Here is a 27,901-nt window from a genome sequence, read left to right on the forward strand (position 1 = left end):
GATAGGGCTGGGAAGGACTCCTTTCTGAAAGCTGCTGCTAGTCAATACAGACAATAATAAATGGACAAATGATCTTAGTATAAAGGCAGCTGCCTATGTTCCTAAATTATGAGCCAAAAAAATTAAAAAAGGATTCAATGAAGCATCAGCCTCATCCTTTAATGCATGTTAAGACACACGCCCTTCTGCAACTGCTATCCTCCAACACGTGAACATACCTTTCTATCCTTCAAAGAGCAGTCAGGCATGCCAGGCTCTCTAATATATATTTGCCCCTCTTGGGTTAACAGCAGAGCCCAAACTTTAAAACAGGTACAGGGTGGGGCTGGCTTCTGCTCCATATGCAAGATAAGCACCTACCATAAGACTCAAGTACAAGGCAGTCTTGTCTCTCCTTATATCAAGCGAGAGGGAAAACAAGGCTTTTACTCTACTGCTAGCTAAATATTAACTCTGTCCTCCCATTTCCAAGGTGGCTTAATTCCAGCTGCGCCCAACGGGGATCTGTGGCTGCTACTGCAGTTGGCTTCTAAAACTGTTTGCAGACATCAAGGGATATTAAATGTTAAATAGTGTGGCTTGAGGAGTGGAATGAAAGCCAGTGTGTGGAAGGGAAGAGCTAATATAGGAAGCACTTCATATAGCTTGAACAGAACTACACTTGCCTAATATGCCAGGATTTTTTTGGAAAAAACCTAGTATTTTTCTTCTTGTGTCACAATTTACAGTACCAAAATCTACACTGATCGTTAAAAATCAGCTCTTCATTTCACTCACCCAGGAAGCACATGCCAGTATTTGGGCCCTGTAAGTGAAACAGAAGCTGGGCCACTGCCACCCCTTCCTTCCCCTATGGAAATAATAAACAGTGCTATCTTAATTATATACCCTGCCTGCTTTTCAGCCAAAATTGACTCATGGCTTGTAACAATGAAAGTATATCACAAAAGATGTAATGAATACATGATTCCAGGGGGTGTGGGCAGAGCGAGAAGAGAACTGGCAGAGAGGGGAAGAAGATGGAGGGGGGAGTGTGACAAATCTTACTTCAGGTTTCTTTGTTCCTTGCATTTAGAGTTGCTCTTGCCATGGCTTGCTTGATTAGCTTATTGCTCCATTTTTAAATACACTGCTGATCTTTCATAACACACACAATCAGTAGTTTGATGACTAGAAAGAAATGCAGAGCTTAGAGTATGTCTGTCCATCCACCCCAACATGCACTTGAGAGCTTTCGAATGTTATGCTACACCACTTTAGTGTGACAGGATGAACTGCAGCACAACTTGGGCTTCTGCGCACCTATCTCCTCTTCAGGCATGGCTGTGAGTTTTTGTTTCCAGTTTTGATAAATCCCAGTTCATGTCACCTGAACCCAACAAATTGACTGATATTACATATGATTTGTTTTAAACAAGCCAGCTTCATCATCCATGATATGAAGTTTGGTTGTTTCAAACAAACCCAAGTTAGCATTAACCACACTTTACTGGCTTTGGATGTCATGACAAGCAGTGGCTAATCTAAACCAGAAGCAAAAGCTTTCACACTCCTCTTTACTGCTGCGTCAGGAGAAGAGGAAAGCACACATGTCCAAGGCTTGCTGTAGCTTGTTCTTGACTTGCTAGACTATGGTTTACAATAATGTCTGAACTGGGGCAGTGCAAAATATTTCACCAATACTGCTGCACCTGTTAGGGCCAAATGGAATGTTGAGAAGCTAGCAGTCAGTTGTTGACGGTGACATCTTTGATATCAGTCCAGCGCTCTTATACAACCCCTCTGGCTGCTTACTGCCAAGCTCTAGGTATCCTGCCCAATTGAGAAGCCCCCACCCTGAAGCTCCTGCCCATTACATGAGCTTAAGACAGTACCAATTATTGTTCAGGAGCAAAGTTCTCATTAAAAGGGAAGTTTTAAAATATCCCATTCCTTTCCCAATTTTTAAAGCCCTCTAAAGTCAAGCTTTGTTTTCTTTCAGAGCACGTACAAGTGTCAAGAGACTAACAACAACAATTTATATCCTATCCTTCTTCCATAGGAAGCCCAGGGCACTAAAAAAAGCACAAAGCTCTAGAAACATCTTAAAAAAACATTTAAAACAACTTCAATACAAATAAAGATACAGGTGTTTTCTTAAAAGACTTGTTGAAAGTGGAAGGTCTTCAGCAGGCACCGAAAAGACAACAGATATGATACCCACTATTTACACTACAGTATGACTATTTCAGCAACATCTCTTCCAGATCCCCACCTGGATTCACCATTTTATTCTCTTGCTATAAGCTAAGCCAGTTCTGTTTCCTGTAGCACACAACTACCCGACAGTAATTGGATCCCACAGCCAGTATCTGTACACTTCATATTCAATTCAACAAACAAATGCAAGATGAGGCAGGGGAGAAAGAAGCACTTAGGGGAGGAGAAAACTTCTGGAGGGCCGCAGGTGCAGTACAGCATAACACAGGTCCATTTGCCATTCTGAAAAGGCCTGTTGATGCCCACAAACACTTAATGCAATGGTATGTACTCCCCAGGACTGTGGAGTTGGTACACCAAACCTTCAACTCCGACTTCTCTATTTTTCTACTGTCCGACTCCAACTCTACCCAAAATTGCTTCTTGTCAATCAAAATTTATTTGGAAGTCGGAGTTGGTACATTTCTACCAACTCCTCCCAAAATTGCTCCCGACTCCGACTCCACAGCCCTGGTACTCCCCTAACAAGAAGAGAAGGTCCACAGTTCAGTTGTACACCATCTACTTTGCATGCAGAATATCCCAGGTTCAGTCCCCGGCATCTCCTGGCAGGGTTGGGAGAGAATCCTGACTAAAATACTGGAGAGCTTCTGCCAGTCATTGTAGGGAACACTGAGGTAGATGGACCAACAGTTTGACTCAGTATTAAGGCAACTTCCTATGTTTCTAAACGCATGCAGGTTTACAATACTTGCTTCTCATACCCATGGTGCTGTCAAGACAGTCTGCCCTTAGATGCAAGTAATCCACTCAGGATGCTGCACAAGGATTGATTACTTTCCTCCTTCTTCCTACCCTTTATAAAATTCTGCTCCCGTGTCAACAAACAGCAGGAGAGAAAAAACCCCAACTTCCTCTGTTAATATTCCTCTTGACACGCTCTACAAGGCCAGTTTGAAACAGGGGAGACTGTGTTCAGACTGACGCTGAAAATCCTCCAGAGCTTTAAAGGGGTAATTTGTTGTTAGTGTCTGAGTTGCACAATTTTCCACACATCAATACCCACGCTGACAGTGCAGATCTCACAGCCCAGATGCAGATAATATGCCTCTATTCCACAAAGCATAAAGTTGCACTGTTTTAGGCAGGAATAGGCGTGAACATGCTACTAGCACCAAGTAAACCTATACTAAATTATACCTATTAAAACAGGCAAATATTTCAAGTCTGTTGGCAGAAAAGCAGTATGTACACCTGAAGAAAAGAGAAGAAAAACATTGTCAAACACAGCCCTTTAACAGAGTTCATCTTCTGGCCCAGAGTGGTTGGATAGCCTCCCAGATGGGCGACTAATAAATCCAATAAATAAATAAAATAATGTTATTTAAACAAGGACAAATACACAGACAAAGGGGAAGCAGGCAAAAAGGAGAGATATGCTAGAGGGTGCCTACATGACAATCTGCAGGAGTCTGTAGCAATTTGCAACAGCCAGACTGGTCCCAGGCTATAGTCTGAAGTGTGGCCAGCTTCCTGCTGAAGCTAAGCAGGGTCAGGTCTGGTCAGTGCCTGGATGGGAGACCGCCTGGGAACCATATATAAGCCACTTTGGGTTTCAACCATGAAAAAGAAAGGAGGGGTAGAAATGTAATAAATAATAAATAAACAGCCAACGTAAAGTGAGGACATCCCTACTGTGACATGCCTCTCTTCAGTTGCCTTCCCCTCCTCAGAGCTAATTAAGGAAATTGTAGACTGCAGTCCAACAACATCTGGAAGGCACCAAGTTGGCAAAGGTTGCACTATATGTAGTTTTTTCCCTCTGCCACATCTTACTTTTTTTGTTCTCTCCCCTTTCTTATTATACAATCACTACTTATTCAGTTTCCTTTTGTACCTCCCATAGCAGCTGTCCAAGCCTCCTTGGTAAGGTCTACTTTTGCAAACATGAATTTATAGTAGTCTGACTGCTTTGTGCTTGTGCAACCATTTAAGCAGCAGACTGGAGACTGCCTCTTATAATGAAGCTGCCACTATATATTAAAGCACTCTCCCAAACTCCCCATTACCGAAGCATCCCTTTTCCTACTGAATTAAATGTTAGAACTTCAGCTTTGCAGCCAATGTGGCAAGCAGTGAGAGTGTGGAAGACTGAGGATTAGCTATGCCACTCTCAGAGAAACCTGTCCCTCACGTATCCTTTACATGAGTTACTGATCGGGAAACACACTTCCTAGATGGAAAAAGGAGAGCCCAGAACAAACACCTCACAGGCAAGTAATTCTGTTGTTTTAGCAGAGAGCTTGATTCATTCACTCAATGCCCATCCTTAGCAGAGGCTAGAGCCATAAAATCATGTAGAGATGCAGTGTGGGGGTCGGTACTCTTGGGGCACAGGAGACTTTAATCAGCCAACCAGGGAAGATCACTTCATGGGCTGAGTGAGACCCAACTGCTCAGCCCCACTCACTTGCCTTAGAGGATCTGATGGGAGCTACTAGCTGGCCATAACTCCAGGGAAGAACCAACAGTGTGAATAATTCTGGTTCCATATGGACACCATGCAATTTTTGTTCCTGTACCAGGTTTTATTTTGAGTCTCTGTGATAAGATGCTTTCAGAGCTTCTCAGGGCTATCAAGCGGAATATAAATACTCAAACAAATAAATTATCCCAGCACACTACCAGTTCTTTTGAGGCACACAGTTTGAGAATTCCCAGTGCAGTGCAAGAATGAGAATCACTCTTGTAAGTTGCTCAAACAGTACAAATTCTCAGACTTTCAGTCCAATCTTGCTAAGAGGTATGCTGCCCCCACCAATGTTTTCTTAACACCCTGAAATACTTAAGTTAATGCCTTCATGCAAGCTTGTATTTCTAACAAAATGTGGGAGAGAATATCTGCATGACTTCCCCTCTCTACCGGACAAATTAATTGCTCTCAAAGAAGACAGAACAGTCCCTTTAGGGGGGAAAAAGTTTCCTACGCAATGACCAATCATGGGAGGGAGGAGAGGGACTCCTTTCTGAAATTAAAGGGATCTGCAAAAAAACCCCAGATGCGACTTTTTTTTGCCTGTAAACAGGCCCTACGTTGCTCTAGGGCTGGAGAACTGAAAGACAGCACACACTGGCCCTATCCAATAGACAAGGGACCCTGAGAGGTCGCACACAGGGCTAGGCAAGAGCAGCCTGGCCCCATCCATCAACTAGAAAAAGAGCAACTGCAGGGAGATTGCCACTGATGGCTGGTGCCCTCTGAGACTGACAGAGCACAAGGCAGGGAAGCCAACAGTAGGTGGAGCCAGAACCAATGACAGGCAGAGCCAACGAATTCAAGTTTTGTCTCCAACCTCCAGAAGCAGCTTGCCAGGTGGGGCACAGTTGCTACACTTGCTATCCAACAGGTGGGCCACTGTTGCTTACTGGGAGGGAGAGGGGTGAGTTGGCAGGAAGATTGGTGTGGTGCAAACAGGCAGGAGCACCAGATTGGCACTGTTGGTGCTTTTGCACAGCACCTAACTCTCCATCGCCCTGACCCTCTCTTCCTGGTAAGCAACAGTGACCCACTCGCTGGGAAGTGTAGTGTAATGTAGAAGCTCCGCCCCACCATCGTTCTGCCATCGTCCTCCCTGTTGAGTTCTACAAAGGCAACAGCATCACTAAGGAGTAGGCGGCAGACAGACAGCACCACCCCTGGACTGCTTATAAGTAAGGGGGCTGGCTGAAAGCAGACTGAAGTTGGTAGGGCAGTGTCCCATTTGCTCTCAGAGGCTAGCCTCTGCCGGAGTTGGCTTTCCCCTCCCTATGAGAAAGATCATCCAGCTCCAGCTGCCAGTTCCCCTGGGAGCACAGAAGCAAGGGTATGGGCACTCTGGCCTGTTCCAGCAGCCAAAAGAACAAGCAAAAATGGCAGCAAGGGGGAAATCAGCCTGGCCTAAATCGAATATAAATGCTCACACATAGCTTACCATTTCATTCTGGCTGTGAAGAATTAATTTCTCTCCTCTGCCTTCTGTTGTAATTGTTTTTGATTTATTGTTTTATATATGTTTATCCTGTATTTATTATGAGATCTGAGATGTTTTGTATTTTTATATTCTGTTGTTCACCGCCCAGAGAGCTAATGCTTGTCGGGCGGTATATAAATCTAATAAAATAAAAATAAATAAATAAATAAATAATACTTGCACTCCCCTTTCTAGCGTGTCTTGTCTTTTTAGTAGCAAGTCTGATGGCAAGGCCCGTCTCTCAAGTTTTTTAACTGATATGATCTGCTTTGGAGACAATTATCTGAAGAGTGGGGGTGGGACAGAACACAACGCAATAAATAAATAACCAACCAAACACTTTCCAAGAGGATATTCACTGAGATGCTCACTGGCTAATTTTGTTTTAATTGCTAATCTCCAATTCAGCAGTTGAAAGGTGTTATTTATAGATGTACTTTTAACTTCTACTAGTTGGCAGCTAAAAAAAATTACAAAAGTATTCCTCGTTCCAGGATGGGATTTAACGTTGATCCTATATCAGACAAGGTTGAGGGCTGCTGTCCAATTTATTACAACATTGCTATAATGAACAATGTCTCAAGTCATTATCCAAAACATTTATCTTCACCATCCAAGAAAAGTCGAGAACGTTTTAGAATATATCACATGAAAGTGGAAACCAATGTAATCCAGACTGATGGAAGATCCACAATTAAAGCATAACTAGTGTCATTTCACTGTGTTCAAGGCACTTCCTGTTTTCTTTTACATGTGGGAAATGCTCTCCATGCACCAGTGTTCCAACCTACGATTTTAATCTCAGATAACATAACAGAAAGCTCCCACTCATGCACTATTTGGCATGGGTGCTGGGGCAATGGGATCAAGGTCAGTATTTCCATCACTACATCAATAAGTTTTGGATACATATACAAAGTGGCTAATAGTGTTTAGCAACTTTTGTTACATTAATCCTTTACCTAAGAAACCTGAACTCCTCATTCATAACTTCAATGACGTTTTTATAGTTTTTGCTGATTTTATTTTTATATGTTGAATAGTGGCTTGATATATTCTTACGAAAGTGTGGATTACGAATACATAAATAAATACACATTAACATGAACTTATGAAGCTTACTTCAAGACAGACCATTGGCCCATCTAGACAAGTACTATCCGCTTTAAAGTGGATAAAGCTGCTTTCCTGCTCAATGGGCTTGCTTCAGACTAAACACACATAGGATTGTGCCGCAAGATGGCCAACTTCCTTAGAGCTGTTGAAGGAAGTGCTAGGGGTTTCAACCTGGGACCTTCTGCATGCCACAAGCATGAGTTCTGTCACTCATCCTCTCCCTAAAAACTACAAACCAAGGAATATAGGCAACCATCTTGCTATCTTCCAACTGCTAAGTGAGATGAAAAATATGATCCCTGTGTGCTTTTGCAATCCCAGGTGTGTGTGTTTACAAAAACAAAAAAAATGCAACAATAAAAGAAATATTATACCTAAATAATTAGTACACTTACAAAGGAAAAATACACATGCCAGTAGCAAAAAGACTTCATAAAAATTAATGCCCAAGTTATAACATTTGCTAATAAAGACAAATAGAGACTAACACATTACAAAACTATTCCAGATGTTATATGCTATCTCATAAGTGAACTTAAGTGGTACGTTTTGCTGTTAGAGCAAAATGCTATGTCTTTTGAAGAGGCTGAACTCATTGGCTATTGAAGAGTTTTAGATGAATGCCATTTAGGGACAATTTAAATTTTGCAATACTAGAGTTTTTTTATGTACAACTAGGGTTTTCACATTATTACAAGAGAACACAGTCTCTTATTCCCTTTCCCCATCTCCTCTACCTTCCTTTGCCCTCCTGCTCTTTTCTTCCTTTCCTTCTTTGGATGCATTTTCATTTCTAATGTTGAGCTATTTGACATGTTATGCAGTGTTCAGGTTCATACGCTCAGATAAAGGTTAAGATAAATGAGTGCCGATGTTCTGCTGGGATCTCAGATTAATAACCACTGAGCTGGAGAAGTTTCCATCCTTGCATTGCATTGTGTTTCCAACCTGGCTCTAGTTGTGGGTTTTATTTGATAAAGAGTTCCAAAAATGAGCTCCTAGTCTTGCGGAAGTTTGATTTTTTTTTTATGAAGTTCATAGAGCAGGATTTTCTCATGGGCTGCTAGTTGCAGAAGGTCTGGTATCCAGTTTTCTATGCTTGGTGTGGCCCAGGCTTACCAATGTTGAAAGACTATTCATTTTGCATGGCTCAGTGGAACCATCCTTCCTGTACCAGTTTGTTTTAAAATCAGGCTTATTAATCTTTATTTGCTTTCTCTGAAGCAACCTTAAAAAAAAATCTTGCATTACTAAAGCGCATAGAGCACATAGATTTTGTTATCAAATTTTCCTAGTTCATTAGTAGATATATTCTTAAAGAATGGCACGTGGATTATAAGTTCAGTCTACCAAATTCTCCTCCCCACCTTTTCCATCTCAGTATCATCTTAGGAACAATGGTGATGTGTTTGATGTTTGTAACAGCACGGGTACCAACACAGACTACTTATCTTATAGAGAAGAATGAGCCAGGCTAGGAGCAGCTGGAGACAATTCTTCATCATATGGCCTTTTGGCACAACTGATCCTGATTCATGTTCCATATGTCTATCTGTGGAAACTTTAAATCCACCCAAAAGCTGTGGTAGAATTGATATTTCCAGCACAGATCCAGAGCATCTCATAATTTAGACAGAGGACTAGTTCAAGTGCAGCAAGTTTTTCACTCATGTGTGCAACCCAATCCTATACAGAGCTAGATCTACCTCTGCATAGGTTTGCAGCTGTAACTTAATCCCTTGAGAAAGGAGTGCCTGGTTACATCAAAGAATCCGTCAATCCCAGTTGCAGAAGGCCAGAGCCCACAGCCACGCAGTAAGATAGCATCATGATTATAAATAGCAGGCCAGTGCCACATACACAACAGACTTTGAAACTAAACACAAGCATGCCAGCTCCTCCCATAGTTTGCCAAAGCTGGTTTCAGAGTTCACAACTTCCTCAGACATTAACAAGAGAGTGACAGAAACTCAGCAGCCTATATATTTTAGGTGGGGGTTGAGGAAAAAAACCAAGCCAATAGATAGTCTAGACAGTCCTGAACTCTTTGCAAAATGGGACAGGAATTGGAAGTGGTAGCACAATTACAGAATGTTGCATCAGAGCACTTTAACCACATCCCAGCTAAGAAAAACATGCCAAAAGTATTAAACAGTTCTCTGGCATAAAAAAGGGAAATTGGGAAGGGAATGCTTTAATAAGCATGAAAGATCCCTGACTCCGCAGTTCCCAAATACAAGCAAGGCAGAACTTGCAAAAGCTGCTCCTAAATTAAGAATCTCAAGCTCATGATCAACTAGGAAGGCTGTGACTCTTAACAGAATAATCCCAAATATGTTTATTAGCAGTAACTCTTATGGAATTCAATAGGATTTACTTCAATGTAAGGGTTGTATACAATTAAGTCCTATTCAGAGTAGATGCATTGAAATTAATGAACCTAAGTTTGCCATCTCTATTAATTTCAATGGCTCTACTCTGCTCTTGAATAGGGCTAACACTGAATACCAGTCTAAGTATACATATGATTGCAGCCAAGGCAGACATATTTTAAGCAAATAAATCCATGTTAACAGAGGCAGCCTTGAATCAGAGAGGCAGGTGGTACCACCACAAAAGAGAATAAAGGACAACAATATTGGAAAGTTTTGTACAGCATCACTGTGGCTCCTGAAGTAACCTTGGCACCTGCCCCAGCAGCTGGATTGAACCAGTTATTTTGGCCAGGACAGGAAACAGCTTGAAAGAAGAGAGGACCACTCCAAATAGAAGGCAGATTGCTAAAAAAGACTTTCCTCAGTCAACCTACACAAATGCTGCCAGTAAAGGAGTGGCAGGAATCCTGGGCATCTGCCCTTCAATCTTCTATTAGCCTGGAGCAAAGTCTTTTGCTTTGCCAGCAGAGCAGAGACACAGCTCTATAGAAGCCAAAAAAACAAAGAAACACCCTTGCAACTGAGTCAGAAATGCGCAATTGGCAATGAGGAAGAGAGAATTCAACACAAGATGTAACTGTAGCTTGAAATCAGGGCTAAATTAATGACAGGACTCAGTCCTGGCAACTGTTTTTCAGTGGCAACGCTCAACCCTAGAACTTAGGAGTAGATAATAGTGCTCCTGAGCATGTAAAGAGTTCATTTCTCTTGCCACTGAGGTCTGGGGAGAGAAGAAAGGGGACTTTCCAGATCACAGATAGGCTGTCTCGATATATTCCTTCCTCTAGAACAGCCTTTCCCAACCGGTGTGCCTCCAGATGTTGTTGGACCACAAGTCCCATCAGCCTCAGCCATTGGCATGCTGGCTGAGGCTGATGGGAGTTGTAGTCCAACAACATCTGGAGCCACACTGGTTGGGAAAGGCTGCTCTAGAAACTGTTGCCCACCCACCACCAGACAGACCCCCAGAGGCCTACCCTTTTATCAGAGCTACCTAGACAGACATTGTCAAGACAGCCGCAAAAACTACCTGGCTATTTCCTGAGCCGCCTCTGGAGGTATTTAATTAAGAAACCCTAATCGCTGTATTTCTGAGAGACTTAAAGGGCGACGACAAAGCTCCTACCTGATGCTTTTTCTAGGTTCTTCAGGAAGAGAATCATAGGATGGATGGCTAGCTACGCATGCGCAAAGGGCTCACACGATCATTTCCCTCCCCCCCACGAGGCGGTGTCGGCAGTTCCCGACGGAAAGGAAAAACAAATCTCATTCTAGCTCCTCCCAAGTCTTGCTGCAGCCCCTTTAAATCCAACATGGCAGCCGCCCCGAGGTGAGCAGCTTCAGAGAATGCGCTTCGGAAGATCTCCCTATTGGCGTGGTGTGGCGTGGGGCGGGGCCTTTTTGGTCAGGTGACAGTGAAAGCTCCAACTCCTACTCCGTTACCTTTCCTTTGCTGCTGCTATAATACGGAAAATATCTTGGTAGCCCACGGGAACAGGCGAGTTAGCCTTTTATCATATGGTTAGGCGTGCAAGAGGGCTCAGCTTGCCCCCATTTCCAAGATATTTGCAAATCTCTTCATTAATTTATTTTTAAAATTATTTTCAAGATAGACCACAAAGGGAGAGTCAAAGAAAAAAAGAAAATCCTCACATCAACAAGAGGAGCCTGTGAACATGCAATGCGCATTCTCACATACGCAGTTTTCCAAAGTTACCTGTCTTGAATAAAATCACTTTGATCCAGTGTCTCTCCTTAATAGATTATGGCTGTATACACACCATACTGTTCTTTTAAAGTACATAGCTTTCCCCCAAAGGCTCCTGGGAGCTGTCGTTTACCCTTCATAGAACCTCAATTCCCAGCACCCTTAATAAACTACAGTTCCCAGGACTGGGGGGGGAGGATGTGCTTTTAAATGTATGATGACTATATGCAGCCTATGCGTAGCTGGTGGTCTACCCCTTTACTTTATTATTATTATTATTATTGGCTTTGAACATCACCTTTCCTCCAAGGAGCTCAGGGCAGAGTGCATGGTACTTCCCTCTTCATTTTATCCTCACAGCTACCAGGTGAGACAGGACAGGCTGAGAGATAGTGACCTGGCTGTGTGGGGGATTTGAACTTAAGCCTCCTCAGCCCTAGCCTGATATACTAACCACTACACCACGCAGCCTCTCCATCATCACCCCATTCTGAAAAGTTGCTCCTACGTTTGTCAGCCTCTAAGGTTAGAAGCAAGAGAAATTATTCAGAGCTGAGCTTTTTCGTGAGGTTTCTAGGGTTGTTAGATTGGGTTGGACGTGTTTGTAAAATGAAGAACTGTGGGGGCTGCAGGAAGAAGCGGGGAATTGGGATTTCTGAGCCCTGTCCGCTGTCGTGCGAAATTAACTCTTGAGCTCGGAATGCAACCTTGCTTTATTCGAAACCCAAACTAGTCATAGGTAGAACTGTAAAGCGATGCTTCTTCCGGTGCTCCGCCTAGGGCTGGCGTGCGCGTGCTCTGTAGGCTTTCAGAGGCGGAACAAAATGGAGATACCAACTGTGTCGGGCATCGTTTAGGGTGAGTGAAGGCGGCTTGTGGAGAGGAGAATGTGTTCTAATTTCGAATGTCTCATTGGGCATGGAGATAGTGCTAGCCTGAGAAATATTTCCGTCCCGGGAGGATATTGTTTCCTTAGGGATCCTCTTAGATCCCAGCACTACGAGATAAATTTCTTTGCAAAAGACTTGAAGCTGCAATGTCCTGTGCACGGCTTTCTTGGAAGTAAGGCCCATAGAGGCCAGACGTCTCCCAGGACACTGAGTTAGGACCGAGGTTTAATGGTGTATTCCTATACATATCTACTGAGAAGTAAACCCTCTTAAGCTACCAGGTAACCGTGCTTGCGTTTCTTGCAGTTAAAGCTGCTATCTTGTGTCCAGTTAATTGGGGATAAATCCCACTGAACAGTTAAATTTACTTCTGAGTAAGCTTAGAATTATGCTGCACAAACTTATTCCAAACTTAATGCCCTGCTACACTCACATTCTGCCCCCTTAGTGATGGATGGGTAGGTGGGGGGTTATGCTTCTCTGGACCTCTATTTAAATGTCCCCCCCCTGTAATTATCCAGCACACCAGAGGGAAATCTTGCAATACTTCCCTCATTCTCCCAGAGGGAGGTATTACTGTTCTTGTGGTATCCCAGAATTTCTCTGCTAACAGTGACCTTGTTCTTTGGAAGTAGGCACAGAGGAATCAGCCTTCTACCGAATCAGACCATTTGTCCATCTAGCTCAGTACTGCTTACACTGACTGGCAGAAGCTTTCCAGGGTTTGAGACAGGATATTCCCAGTCCTACCTGGAGAATGAACATGGGACCTTCTGAATGCAAACCAAGATGCTCTGCCACTGAACCACAGCCCTTCCTTAAAGTAACCATTTAGTTCAATGGGGCTTACTCCATTGTAGGATGGCAGCCTAAGTGTGGGACTGTAGCTAGGAGTGTAGTTGTAGACACACTTCCACCCACCCCGCAAGGGACTCTCAGGTAATTCACAGCAACTTTAAACATTTGGAACTGTTTACATTTGAATTTTATGCTGCGCTGTACACTTGAAGTCCTTTCCCAATAGACTAGAGCCCTCACAAGTTGGAAAAGTGAGAACTGGTCTTGTATGAAGCCCAGGGAATATACCTCGGAGTAAGATAGAATCACAGTCTTGCCAAACTTCCACCTCAGTTCTGTCTATCAGTGGCATAATGGGTAGAGCAAGGATGAGTAACTTGCAGCCCTCCAGAGATTGCACTATAATTCCCATCATCCCTGTCCATTGGCTGTGCTGGCTGGGGAGATGGGAGTTGATGTCTGATAACGTCCAGAGGGCCACAGGTTCCCCGTACCTGTGAGATCTGGGTTCAAATTCTCACTCACTAGGTGACCTTGGGCCAATCTCGGTCTCTTACTGGCTTGTTGTGAGGATAAAATGGAATAACCCCCAAGCAGGGCTGTGGAGTCGGATTCGGGAGCAATTTTGGGAGGAGTCAGAGTCGGTACATTTCTACTTCCAAATAAATTTTGATTGACAAGAAGCAATTTTGGGTGGAGTAGGACAGTAGAAAAATAGAGGAGTCAGAGTCGGACAGTAGAAAAATAGAGGAGTCGGAGCTGAAGGTTTGGTGTACCGACTCCACAGCCCTGCCCCCAAGTATGTCACTATAAGCTTCTTGGAGAAATGGTGGGATTAAAAACAACAAACAAATAAAATAATAAATGCCTGCTAATTGTTTTGCCCCTGTAAGCAGTAAAGCTTTCTGTTTGTTGTGTGTGTTGATGTCATTTATTACTCCCCTGATAAATTGAAAATGGTTCTTTTCCTTCCTCCCTCTGCAACAGGAACATGTATTATTGATAATGGCTGTATCTAGCTTGATCCGAACCTTTGGGTCCCTTCTGCTGTCTTCAAGCCCTCGCTTCTTGCAGGTATGGCAACCTGGCCCATCCTTTCTCTTTTTACTTATAATACTTTGGGTGTATTATTGCATACATTGTGTGTATAGAAAGCCCTCTTTCTGGATAGAATTTCCCAATGGGCCTTGTAGCCCAATTAAACTTGATTTTTTTTCCCTCACCAAGACCTAAATTAAGCTTGGATTCAACAGGGACAGCCTTGAAACCAATTTCAACCAACTAGTGCACCCCCTCCCCAAAAAATCTGGAAGTAGGAGAACAATGTTGGCGGTAATGACATGAAATAGAGCACTCAGTCTCAGCACTGTCCACTGTAGAAGTTAAGCACCTGCCTGCTGTATGCCATAAAATTTTCAAGGAGGCTGCTTGTGGCCTGTTATTCTGATGGATTCTGCATTTTGTAGGAATCTTGCAAAAACTGCTGCATTTTTAACACATCACAGTAGGATAATTTTGCACGTGTTTTCCAATCAAGATTGTCACTGCATGTTAAGGCCACATTTCCAAAGCAAAATAGATAGCAAAGGGCTGTAAGGACAAGGCCTAGATTAGAGCTCAGCAATCTTTTTAAGCCCATGTGCATATTTGGGTTTCTAAGTGCCATGGATGTTGTCTTGCCCCCCCCCCTCAGCCTTCCTCAGAGAAACAGGAGAGAAAGCACACACACAAACACGCACACTGCTTTCCCGAGAGATCTGGATAAAGGTTGTACCCAGTAGACTTTAATCCGAGCCTAAAAGATACATAGATCTTAAAGAAGTGGGGGAAAGCGTCACTCTTCCAAATACCTCCATCTCTATGTACTTTTCAAGGGAGAAAAAGATAATTGCTCTTACCATCTCATGACGAAGGGGGCAATGATTGTGGGAGCTCTGAGGCTTTGTGGGTACCAGGGGAATACCATGCTAGTGACCCCACCTGCACATTAGAATTAGGAATTTGGATAGAAAACTCAGCTCAGTGCTGCACGATGTGCGCTTTCTGCCTTTCCCAGATACCTGTGACTCCCAAGCCCATCTGTCTTGTTGGCCAGCTCCATGCATACCGCGAAATCAACACTTCTGCTGTTGTGTCTACTTGCAATCCGCTGTGGAAATGCAGGATCAAGTATACCACCAGGCCCATTGGCATGAAAAAGACAGGCGGACGAGATCACACAGGTATGTTGGTACTCCTCCACAGCCAGTCTGGGCTCAGGTGAGTAAAGGCAACCTCAGATATCAGGAGGGTGTGCTCCATTTAAACTAATTCTTCTAATAACCCTGTAAGGTAGGCAACAGTAGTTTTGTCATCTCCATGTCATAGACAGTGGACCAAAACAGTCATTTCCTAAAACCACTGAGGGAACTCATGGGTGGGGTGAGACTTCCCAGCTCATAGCCACACTGGCGCTCTTTCCCTCTCTAATATTTTTTATTTGGGGGATTCATAGATTCAGTTAAGGAAAACTTGAGTCAGCCATCCAAAATATTAATATGGGAACTTTAAAATTATGATTGTTGGCTAAACATCTTTTATCCTTCCTAATTCAATATAAATAACCATTTTCCTTTTTGTTTCTAATCCTCATGTTAATACACACCCCTACCCCCACCCCCAAGTTTGTATCAGCAATGAGGGCTAGAAGCTTGCTTTTTGAAATGTGGAAACTTTTCGGGGGGGGGGTCCAGCTTTTTCCTTTAGCCAGCCTATTTTCTGATTGCTTTAACAGAAGTAGAATGGTTGCCACACAGCCTTGTCAGATGCTAATTTTTATATTATTTCAAATGTATTATGCAATGTTTAATTCTGTGTCCATCACAAGGTCGTATCCGGGTGCATGGAATTGGAGGAGGGCATAAGCAGCGCTACCGCATGATTGATTTCCGAAGGCTGAATTATCAAGCCGGAGCAGAGACTGGTCCCTTCGAGGAGAAAGTGATTCAGGTCCGGTATGACCCATGTAGGTGAGTAGCAGACATGTGTTTTTAGGGCAGTCTGGAGACCATGTATTTTCTTCTCTTTGATACTTGGAGTGAGGCTGACAGCTTGAGCTGACCATTCCTTTTTGTTTCTCTTGTTGTTGACGGCAGATCAGCTGACATAGCTCTTGTGGCTGGACAGAAGCGGAAACGATGGATCATTGCAACAGAAAACATGAAGACTGGTGACATCCTCAAAACTTCAGGTCATATTGGCAGGATGGCAGGTAAATCTGTGACCAGTTCTGGAAAGGCATTGGTCCCATCTACACTGTACATTTAAAGTAGTATCATACCACTTTAAACAGTCATCTCTTCCCCCAATGCATCCTGGGAACTGTAGTTTAAAGAGTGCTGAGCGTTGTTAGGAAACCCGTTCCCTTCAAAGAGCTATAATTCCCTGGAAAGAGGGACTCACTGTTAAACCACTCTGGGAATTAGAGTTCTGTGAAGAGAATAAGGGTCTCCTAACAACTCTCAGCACCCTTAACAAACTACAGTTCCCAGAAATCTTTGGGAGAAGCCATGGTATGATACTGTTTTAAATGTACAGTGCAGATGGAGCCATTTTTAAACCACTTTTTTTCTAGGCCCCTGGTGGGTTTGCTCATTTTAGAGTTTAGTATTTGGTCCCTTTCTTTTCTATAACCAGTTAGGATTTGTTTTTAACGTTCTGGGTGAGTGGCTTCAGGATTGCCCCAAGAATCACCCAATCATGCTTTCAAAGATTGGAGTGTATCACTCTGATCATCCGCCATCTACATTGTCTGCTTGTTCATTGTTGGGCTCAGTTTAAAGTGGTTTTAGCCTTTAAAGCTCTATATGGCTTGGGACCAGGTTTATTGCAGGACCATCTACTCTCACATGAGTCTATCAGTTAAGATTGGCATCTGAGGTTTTGTTCTTGTTCCCACCCTTACATAACATTAGATGGATGGGTATCCATAACAGGGCCTTTCCAATGGTGGCACTAAGATTCTGCAATACATCCTTTCACTTGAAGGATAGACTGCGTCTCCACAGTGGGCTCACCCCCCAGGTCTTGGACCTTACTTCTGCTTGGAGTTTCTGTGCCTTCGCTGCTTTCAGTGTTAATACAGTGTTGGGATTTTTGTCTTTTAGTCTCTGCTAATGAAGGAGATGCCTATCCAGTTGGGGCTCTACCAGTAGGGACCCTGATCAACAACTTGGAGAGCCATCCTGGGAAAGGAGCACAGTACATTCGAGCAGCAGGTCAGCATCAGATCGTGGCAAAAAAATAACTTGGAGGGGGTCAGCAAACCTGGGCAGGTAGTCAGAATTGGAACAGTTCTTTTCTTTTCCTTCCTTTCCAACTCAGGGAAAAGGTTAAACCCACTGGAGCTTTGAGAATAGAGTCTGTGTCCCAAAAGAGCATATCCTGCCTCCTTCCACCCTCTTCCCCTTTTTTGGAAGGGCTGCCATTTTATTTTATTTTATTTTATTTTAGGATTTATAAACTGCTTCCCAACAAAATGTTTTCAAAGGTGTTCAACAGAAATATTAATTAAATAGTAAAATGAAAAACTAAAAAACATGTTAAAAGCATCAAATTATAGAATTTCGTATAGTGTACAATATAAAATGGCTGACTCACTGTTGTTAAAAAGTAAGGTTTCAATTGCTGTTTAAAAGCAAAAATGCTAGGTGCTTGTCTTGAGTTTGATCAGAAGATGGTTCCATAGAGTTGGAGCTGCAACACTAAAGGTCCAGTTTCTGGATGATAGCAGGTGTATATCTGGGATATAAGAATTCTTAACCATGCTGCACTAGAGGAACACTAAGTACTGGCAGGGGTGTATGGGGCAAGGTGGGTCCTTGGGTAATCTCAGCATGCAGAAGTATGTAAACCTTGGGTTACATACTTTCACACTGCTTTTATGATTCAGTTAAAATGTCAAAACTGTTATGAAAGAAGTACTGTTCCCCCCTCCCCATTTTTTAAGGGTAAGTATTCTGATTGTAATCTACTGTGATAACTCCAGATTAATTGGATCATAAGATTTAACGGGATTCTAAGAACATTCCTGTAAATGTATTGCGAGGTGGGTCCACTGGTGTCAAATGATTGACAGGTAGATGGCAGTGCCTACCTGTCAAAGTGGCCTGAGGGATGTTTGTTGGAGTTCAGGATCCACATGGCAGTTTGGAAAGAAGTCACAGGGAAGGAGCTTCCCGATTGCTCCCAGTAAATGTAAACTGGACTGTTCCTTGAGTCAAAGCAAATTGAAATCTGGCTGGTGCTCTTTTTTGCTTCTTAGGCACCTGCGGTGTGATACTAAAGAAAATGAACAAAACAGTCGTAATACAGTTGCCATCCAAGAGGCAAATGCAGGTAAGCAGTTGAGGATTTGATGGAGCCTCATTAGAGGCTGGGATGTTGAAGCTTCTCCTGGCAGATGGTATCTGCTGACTGACTTTAGACATATCTGTATGGCAGCCTTCTCCAATTGGGGCCCACCAGATGTTTTGGACTACAATTTATTTATTTTTATTTATTAGATTTACATCCCGCCCTTTCTCCGAGTAGGAGCCCAGGGCAGCAATTCCCATCAGACACAGTTCCCATCAGACTGAGCCAGTGTGATTAATGATCAAGGATGATGGAAGCTGTAGTCCAACATCTGGTAGGCACTAAGCAGGGGAAGGCTGCTGTATGGGAACACCAATTTGGTGCTTTTGTGCAGAACCGAATTGTCAAGAACCACCATGCTTGCAACTTATTTTTTAATCATGTAAGTGCAGGGCCGGCCCCAGGCTTGCTGGGAACTTTGGGCACCAGCCGGCCCTGGGCCCTGGCACCCACATGCATGCCCCACCTATCTACCTACCTACCTACCAGGCAGGGAGGAGGGTGGGCAGGCAGGCTGGTGAGCGAGGGGGGCATGGAGAGGGCGAGCGAGGGGGGTGCGGGCGGGCAGCTTCCTCCCTGTGATCCACGGCAGACGGAAGGGGAGCACTACTCCCCCACTATAACGAGAGCAAGTGAGTGGGGCCAGCGGCGGGAGGATGAGCAAGCAAGCAGGCAGGGGGGAAAACGGATGAGGGCGAGCGAGGGATCCTGCAGACGGCACACGAGCAGGCGGGCAGCTCCCTCCCTGTCATCCGCGGCTGGCTCCGGAGCACTACCCCACCATAACAAGGGGCCCCAGTGGGCCTCAGGGCCCTCGGCCAGGGCCCCACCTGGCTGCCCTCTGGAGCCAGCCCTGTGTAAGTGCTACTAATCATGTAAGCGGTCCGGAAATTGCAACTTATACAAAATGCTGCAGCTCGACTACTCACAAATTGTCGCCGCCGGGAACACATCACCCCAGTGTTGTTCGATCTGCACTGGCTTCCAGTTATTTTCCGGGCTCAATTCAAGGTGTTGGTATTAACCTTTAAATCCCTATACAGTTTCGGCCCAGTTTACCTGATGGAGCGTCTCCAGCGCCACCAATTATGCCGCCCGACAAGATCAGCCACTCAGGACCTTCTCTCAGTCCCACCAACTAAAACAGCTAGGTTGGTGGGGACTAGAGAGAGGGCATTTTCAGTGGCGGCCCCCACTCTCTGGAACTCCCTCCCATACGATCTTCGGCATGCCCCTTCCCTGGACGTATTCCGCAAAGCCTTGAAGACCTGGCTCTTCAGACAGGCCTTTGGGACTTCTGGGGAGGGTTAATTTTTAGCACAAATTGCCTATTACTCTGAACTGTTACTATTTTACTGTTATATTGTATTTTATTGTGATGCATTTTGCAATTGAATTGTACGTCGCCTAGAGTGGCCATTGGCCAGATAGGCAACACACAAATTAAATTATTATTATTATTATTATTAAGCGCTAAAGATAGAATTTTTATCCTGCTGTTCATTCCAAAAGAGCCCAGGGTGGCAAACATTCCTGCAATCCTAAGCATTCTTACTATCAATGATGTCTGGTCTGGCTGTAATTACAAAAAAAGAAAAAAGAGGCTCTTGTGACTGTAAAAAAATAAAAGAAGCCTATAAAAGTAGTATTTGGATTTACTATGTACAGGGAAAGAATTTATCTGTGAGCCCAAGGTACACAGATCTTCATAAGTACTCTGTAAAAGTGTTTACTCTAAAAAGTTTGCCTACAGAACTGAATCCAAATTATTAATATAGAAATACCATGTTTTGTTACTGGGTAGATTTCACAAAAATGTATGGATTTTGGCTGCGATCCTAAACATTCTTACTGTGAAGCCAGGTCCATTGAGCACAATGAGTCATACTTCTGAGTAAATATGTAGGAGAAAGCAGCCATAGGAACATAGTCTGTTGGACCACACCACTGGCCCATCTAGTCTAGCATCTTGTTCTCACACTATCCAGCCAGATGCCCATGTGAGGCCTGAAAGAATGATAAGAGTGCAACAGCACTCTCCCATCTGCTAGGGGGGAACCACTTGGACGGAACAGGAGTTCTGGATTTTGCATGGACTTGCATATTCAGCTTTCACGCTTAGCAGCAATTTCCTTATTTATGTATCCTGCCTTTTGCAACATTTATTTATTTATTTATTACATTTGTATACCGCCCCATAGCTGAAGCTCTCTGGGCGGTTTATGACAATTAAAACAAAAACAAATATACAAATTTGAAAACACATATTTAAAGCCAATTAAAACACATGTTAAAATGCCTGGGAGAAGAGGAAAGTCTTGACCTGGTGCCGAAAAGATAACAGTGTTGGCGCCAGGCGCACATTGTCAAAGATATCGTTCCATAATTTGGGGGCCACCACTGAGAAGGCCCTCTCCCTTGTTGCCAGACTCCCAGCTTCCCTCCGAGTAGGCACCCGGAGGAGGGCCTTGGATGTTGAGCGTAGCGTACGGGTGGGTTCGTGTCGGGAGAGGCATTCCAACAGGTATTGTGGTCCCAAGCCGTGTAAGGCTTTATAGGTTAAAACCAGCACCTTGAGTCGAGCTCGGAAACGTACAGGCAGCCAATGCAAGTGGGCCAGAATTGGTTTTATATGTTCGAACTGTCTGGTCCCTGTTACCAATCTGGCCACTGCATTTTGCACAAGCTGCAGTTTCCGAACCGTCTTCAAAGGCAGCCCCACGTAGAGCGCATTGTAGTAATCTAACTTGGAGGTTACCAGAGTATGGACAACTGAAGCCAGGTTATCCCTGTCCAGATAGGGGCGTAGCTGGGCCACCAACTGAAGTTTGTAGAAGGCACTCAAGTGACAGAGATGGTTCTAGGAGAACCCCCAAGCTACGAACCTGCTCCTTCAGGGGGAGTGCAAACCCATCCAGGACAGGTTGGACATCCACCATCCAGTCAGAAGAACCACCCACTAACAGCATCTCAGTCTTGTCTGGATTGAGCCACAGTTTATTAGCCCTCGTCCAGTCCATTGTCGCAGCCAGACACCGGTTCAGCACATTGACAGCCTCACCTGAAGAAGATGAAAAGGAGAAATAGAGCTGCATGTCATCAGCATACTGATGGCAACGCACTCCAAAGCTCCGGATGACCGCACCCAACGGTTTCATGTAGATGTTGAACAGCATGGGGGACAGAACTGACCCCTGCTGAACCCCATACTGGAGAGTCCAGGGTGCCGAGCAATGTTCCCCAAGCACCACCTTCTGGAGCTGACCCACCAAGTAGGAGCGGAAGCACCGCCATGCAGTCCCTCCCACTCCCAACTCAGCCAGTCTTCCCAGAAGGATGGTATCAAAAGCTGCTGAGAGATCAAGGAGAATCAATTGAGTCACACATGGCTTCAAGGTAGTTTACAATAAAAATACAGTATTAAAAATAATCACAAAAGCAGCAAATTAAATAGTATAATAATAATAGGAGCACATTAATGAAGGTAATTTTTTTAAAAAGACAGGTCTGGAAGCAAACGAAAACCCTAGATAAAAAGGGGTAAACAACAACCATGGAAGGCACAGGAAAACAGGATGGACTTTGCCTTTAGGCCTGGGGCCTAAAAGTTAATGGAGATGGCCATGATGATGATTTAATTTATATACCACTTCTATGCCATAATGGCTTCTAAGTAGTTTACAAATATAAACTCAGTTATAAAATGCATACATAATTAAAATGCATAATCAACACATTAAAACATCCTTAATTAAAATACGCAATAGAACAAGCCAGCTAAAAAGCATGGTAATTAAACCAGTTTAAAGAAAGTTACAACAATAAAAGCAAAAGTTCAAGTTCAGGGGAATGCTTGCCTAAACAGGAGCCAGCAAAATGCAAGTACTTATAGAGCCTCTTGTATTTCAGCCAGGAGGGCATTCCAGAACACTGGTGCCATCAGTGAAAAAGGCCATCTCCATGTTACCATAAGCCAATAATCATCAGGCCATGAAAATGTCAATGATGGGGAACCTCTTTCAGCCCGGGGCCTCTTTCCCTTCGGGACAGCCTTCTGAGGGCCGCATGCCAGTGGAGGGCAGGGCCAGAGGCAAAAGTGGGCAGATCAATGAATGTACATTTTTGCCTCTGCACAGTAGGCTAGTTTCTACATATATTCACACACCCTTCTCAATCCATCCAGGCAAGCAAAAGTCATGATCAGAGTTCAAGGACGCAGTCCAGCCAGGCAAAAGCGCTTGAGGTGTGAAGAAAGGCCAATGAGGGATATAGCCTGTGGGGAGTTCTGAGGGCCAGACAGATAGGCCAGAAGGGTCACATTTGGCTCCTGAGGCGTCCCACATCTGGTTTATAATCTGCTTTTCTTGTTCTTACAGGTGCTGGAGACTTGCATAGCTACAGTGGGCCGAGTTTCTAATGTTGACCATAACAAGCGGATAATTGGGAAAGCTGGACGGAACCGGTGGTTAGGAAAGCGGCCCAGGAGTGGCCTGTGGCAACGCAAAGGGGGCTGGGCGGGCCGCAAGATCAGACCCCTCCCACCCATGAAGAGCTATGTGAACCTGCCAATAGCATCTGCACATAGTTGATGTCCGGACCCTCATTATCAGCAGCTCTTTATGATTTTGTCAATTAAACCTATTCTCTTCGACATACAAAGCTTCCAGTGTACCTTCTTTGCAGAAGGACTAAATTCCACAGGAAACAACAGCTTAGCTGGCACACTTAACAGCCTAAGTTTATGCAGAATTCAGAGCACCTGAACCCATTTATATCAGTGTGCTTAGGTATACCTGACTTGACATAGAATCAGGTCATTGTTATTTAAATGTATATCCCGCCTTTCCTTCCAAAGGAGCCCAGCACAGCAAACACAAAAATGATAAAACAAAATAACTAAAAATAATTCCAATACACATGTAGGCTGGGAAAGATCTCTATTTAAAAGGCTCGTTGGAAGAGAAAGATCTTCAGTAGGCACCAAAAACAACAAAAAGGGTGCCTGTCTAATAGTGAAGGAAAGGAATTCCCAAGGGTAGGTGCCACACCACTGAAGGCCTGATTCTATTATGCAGAATGGACCTCCTGATTATATGGTATCTGCAGGAGCCCCTCACCAGCAGTGCACAGTGATTAACTGGATATATAAGGGGTGAGACGATCTTTCAGGTATCCTGATCCCAAGCTGTATAGGTATATATACCTAAACTTGCACCTTGAATTTAGCACAGTAGCTAATGAATGTTAGTTAATATTATCTTTGGTCTGATCAAAGAATGTTGGAAGGAGCCTATAAAGCCATCAAGTTCAACTCCCTGCTCAACACAGGAATCCAAATTAAAGCATACTCAACAGGTGGCTGTCCAGCTGCCTCTTGAATGTCTCCAGTGTTGGAGAGCCCACCGCTTCCCTAGGTCATTGGTTCCATTGTTGTACCACTCTTATATTTAAGAAGTTTTTCCTGATGTTCAGCCGAAATCTGGGTTCCTGTAACTTGAACCCATTATTCCTTGTTCTGTGCTCTGGGACAATTGAGACGAGAGCTTGGCCCTCTGTGTGGCAGCCTTTCAAGTACTTGAACAGTGCTATCATATCTTCCCTCAATCTTCTCTTTGACTAGCAGTGGTTTCAGGAGAATTCAAACTAATGTTCTATGCATTATATTCAACATTAGGCTGTTCTCCTGTCTGTGCAACTGAGGAGTCTATCCTTTCTGGGGGTTGGGACACAAATGGACTTTGCTTGCTTCTACTGAGAAAAAGAGGCTTTGTATATCACCTGAAACAATAGATTTTCCCTTAAATCTTGCTGGTTTCAAAAAACCAAGATCTCTGGAAAAAGATAAGGGCTTTTTTGCTTTTGCTGTTAAACTGATTACAGTTTGGCATAATACATGCATACATACACACCAATGTTGTGTAGTGGTTAGAGTGTCAGACTAGGACCTGGGAGACCAGGGTTTACATCGTCACTCGGCCATGAAGCTCACAAGGTGACTGGGCCAGTCAATGTATCTCGGCCTAAAAAACCAAAATTGTGAGGGGGAGGTGCATGTTTGTATGTCAGCTTGACCTCCTTAGAGGAAAGGAGGGATATAAATGTAATAAATAAAACTAAGACCCCTTTTCCCTGGTTGTCAGGGTCTTAGCACTGAGGCAGCAAACTCCTTTCCTGAGATAGCTTTTCCTGCCCCAACTTTTCACCCAGCTTATCCTCCTCTGTGCTCTGTTCACTAGTCAACTTCCATAAATCTAGAATTCTGGGGCATTATATCCATAGTGGGAAATTGGGATTTTAGTCATATTTGAGTTTTGATATTTTGAGTTCTGCAAGGAAAGAATAGGAGTAATGAACTTGTAATAGGAAGCTGCCTTACACTGAGTCAGGCCGTTGGTTCATCTAGCCCAGTATTGTCTATGCTGACTGGCAGTAGCTCTCCAGGTTTCAGTACTGTAGGAGGGCCAATGTTAGAGCTCAGCCTCCCTGGGTTGCTGCTGGGCCTTGCTGATATTTGCTTGGGCCACCGAACAGCGCAGGGTGGCTGCATCTAGCTGCCATTTAAATTTCCCACAATTGCCCCATTGTAGTATCACCCTATAGTATCATCAAAGCACTAAAAACACTTTAAAACATAAGACTTTAAAATATATTAAAACAAAAGATTTTTTTTAAAGTTTTGAAAATATCTTTTTTAACAAAGGTTTAACAACATTTTTAAAAAGGTTTAAAAACATTAAAAAGCAATTCCAACAAGGATGGAAGCTGAAACATTATGAACTGACCAGAGGTAGCACCTCTGAAATGAACATAAGCAAATCCCAACTAGTCAGCACATTAAATGGAATAAGTATGATCCTGTGTACAGAGTGTTAGATCAGGGATGGTGAACCTCTGCCCCACAAGCCCCGTTAGGCTTGGCAGGCTTCTCCATTTAGCCCATAAGGCTGTTTTAGCCAAGCCATACCCACCTGCCCTACACCTGGTGCCATACATAACATCAGATGTGGGGCAGGTAAAGATGTGGCTGGGGCAAAAGGGGGTTTGCCCAGGGCTTTGCAAGCCCCAACAATCTGCTGATCGTTGGCGCTTGCATAGTACTGTGCTTAGGCCTGCATGGTTTTGATTTCAAACTGTGGGCAAAAATGGGTCACTGAACATCAGATGATTGACAGGTGGGCAGCCGCAGCCTCCTGTTAAATTTGGCTTGTGGGTGTGGGAGAGATACAGATCTGGCCCACTGGCCAGATCCAGTTCCCTACTCCTGTATTAGATCTGGGTTCAAATCTTTGTAGGTGTGAGAGACAGTCTGTCACAGTGTCCATGTTTAACCTGTGAAACAGGACTACTAGTGACCCATCTCCCAAGTTCACAGCGGGAGAACTAATTTTGGCAGGGGAGAGACAACTCTGTTGATGCACAGAAGTGGAGACTGGCAGAAAGAAAGAAAGAAAGCTAGCCATGATGGAGGAGCTTAAAAAGACTACAACTTGTCAAGAATCAATATGGCAGTAAAGTGTTAGGCAAACCTAATTGGATTAGGTTGTTCCAATGCTATACTTGCTTACCTGGGAGTAAGCCCCTTTGAAATCTTGGAACTTACTTTTGGGTAGACCTGTATAGAATTGCAGAGTGAAGTCTAGAATTTCAGGACGAGACCCTGTCAGGACAATTCAACAATGAGTTCCCCATGTTTGAAAATAAAAAAATCTAGCAATAAAACCTGCAGCACTATCCTACACATTTATGCAAAAGTAAGTCCAGCTGTGTACAATGAGGGTTACTCCCTAGTAAGTGCGTTGAGGATTGCAGTCTAAAGCCACTTATCTGGAAGCAAATGTCATTGAACTTAATGGGATTTACTTCTGAGCAAACATAGGATTGCCCGGTAAGCCACCCTAATATGGTTGACACACATTGGCTGAGGCATTACAACTGCATCTTTTACTAAGGTAAAATGCTTTTATTGCTCACCCAAGGATGGGGACTGTCTCCAATGACACGGGTGTTCGCCAACCTTTGCTCAAGCACGCAAACTATATTTATAAATAAAAGATTATAAGCCAAAATATCTGCATGAATAACGCGCTTAATGAAACAAAGCCGAAAACAGGAGAAAGAAAGAAATGGAGGCTTTGATCCCGTTGACCGCCTTCGATTTATTCTCAAAGGGAAAGGAAGATGCCCGGCCCAATCAGACTTCAATCAGATGTTCCATTCCAATTCCCGCCTTCAAAAGCGCCTATCGCTAAATATTAAAAGTTTGCCTCGTGACAGCACCCGTACTGCGTCAGTGCGAAGGAGGGCATGAGCAGTAAACGCGGAAGAGGTGAGGCTGCTGCTAAGCTGGATAAATAAGGGACGTTGCCAACAGGACTGTAGGGTTTGGTACAACGCGTAAGGTAAGCCTAAATTCAGTCTTCCCACGGGACCGAACCCGTAGCCATCCCTTCTGCGTTCCGGAGCAGGGCGTGCCCGCGAGCAATTTTAGCATCCCTTTGCCCCGCCTTTCTTTATTAGACCCCGCCTTTCTCGGCTGCCCTCACAGTAGGCGTGGCTACATAAGGAGCCGGGCAGGGCAGCTTGGGCATAAGAGGCCTGTGTGAGGTGCCTTAGGATGGTTGCTGCTAGGGTATCACACCGTCATTTTCCTGCATATATGCAGATCCTCACAATACCTGAATAATTTATAATATTAAAAAATTATTTATTTATTTTTATTTATTTGTTTCATTTTTAAACCACCCATAGCGAATAGCTCTCTGGGCGGTGTACAAAAGGATTAAAATACAAAATATCATAATAAAAACAGCCGAACAATAACAAACACAAACAGAAACCACAGAAATATAAAAATAAACATATTAAAATGCCTGGGAGCATAGCCAGGTTAACCTGGCGCCGAAAAGATAGCAGCGTAGGCGCCAGGCGTATTTCTTCGGGGAGGCTATTCCACAATTCAGGGGCCACTACAGAAAAGGCCCTAGATCGTGAAACTGTCCTCCGGGCTTCCTGATGTGTTGGTACCCGGAGGAGGGCCTTAGCTGCTGAGCGAAGTGACCAGGTAGGTTCATAGTGGGAGAGGCGTTCCACAAGATATTGTGGTCCCACGCCGTGTAAGGCTTTATAGGTCATGACCAGCACCTTGAATCTGGCTCGGAAACAGATGGGTAGCCAGTGCAAATGGGCCAGAACAGGTGTTATATGTGCTGACCGGCTGGTCCTTGTCAGCAGTCTGGCTGCTGCATTTTGCACTAGCTGAAGTTTCCGAACTGTCTTCAGGGGCAGCCCAACGTAGAGCGCATTACAGTAATCCAACCTAGAAGTTACCAGAGCATGAACAACTGAGGCGAG

General features: G+C 44.0%; 3 protein-coding genes across 16 annotated transcripts in view; 2 read left to right on the plus strand and 1 right to left on the minus strand.

Moving 5' to 3' along the window:
• Positions 1-11,976, minus strand: part of KLC4 (kinesin light chain 4) — a 77,200-nt gene extending 65,224 nt beyond the window's left edge. For 2 of the 10 annotated variants that reach the window (XR_009762426.1, XM_061625477.1), the window contains exon 1: positions 10,887-11,048. The gene's annotated coding sequence lies outside the window, so the exon portion shown is untranslated. Of the gene's footprint in view, positions 1-10,886; positions 11,052-11,477; positions 11,500-11,766 lie in introns of those variants that run through there. The other 8 variants (XM_061625475.1, XM_061625471.1, XM_061625478.1 and 5 more) reach the window with 6 other exon arrangements.
• Positions 11,152-23,209, plus strand: MRPL2 (mitochondrial ribosomal protein L2). 4 transcript variants are annotated; one of them, XM_061625483.1, is made up of 8 exons: positions 11,152-11,258; positions 14,144-14,230; positions 15,213-15,378; positions 16,023-16,164; positions 16,291-16,406; positions 17,302-17,412; positions 18,459-18,532; positions 22,927-23,209. In XM_061625483.1, the coding sequence occupies exons 2-8, from the start codon at positions 14,162-14,164 to the stop codon at positions 23,137-23,139; spliced, it is 891 nt and encodes a 296-aa protein (XP_061481467.1). In that variant the 5' UTR covers positions 11,152-11,258; positions 14,144-14,161; the 3' UTR covers positions 23,140-23,209. The 4 variants fall into 4 exon arrangements, with proteins under 4 accessions (XP_061481467.1, XP_061481469.1, XP_061481466.1 ...); XM_061625485.1 differs by lacking the exon at positions 11,152-11,258 and adding an exon at positions 11,883-11,993; XM_061625482.1 differs by lacking the exon at positions 11,152-11,258 and adding an exon at positions 12,223-12,326.
• A 3,611-nt stretch (positions 23,210-26,820) lies between these two features.
• The window catches only part of CUL7 (cullin 7), a 62,130-nt gene continuing 61,049 nt past the window's right edge, over positions 26,821-27,901 (plus strand). For both annotated transcript variants that reach the window (XM_061625466.1, XM_061625467.1), the window contains exon 1: positions 26,821-26,949. The gene's annotated coding sequence lies outside the window, so the exon portion shown is untranslated. The remainder of the gene's footprint in view (positions 26,950-27,901) is intronic.

This window comes from Rhineura floridana, chromosome 4 (assembly GCF_030035675.1).
Source record: "Rhineura floridana isolate rRhiFlo1 chromosome 4, rRhiFlo1.hap2, whole genome shotgun sequence".
Taxonomy (NCBI): Eukaryota; Metazoa; Chordata; class Lepidosauria; order Squamata; family Rhineuridae; genus Rhineura; species Rhineura floridana.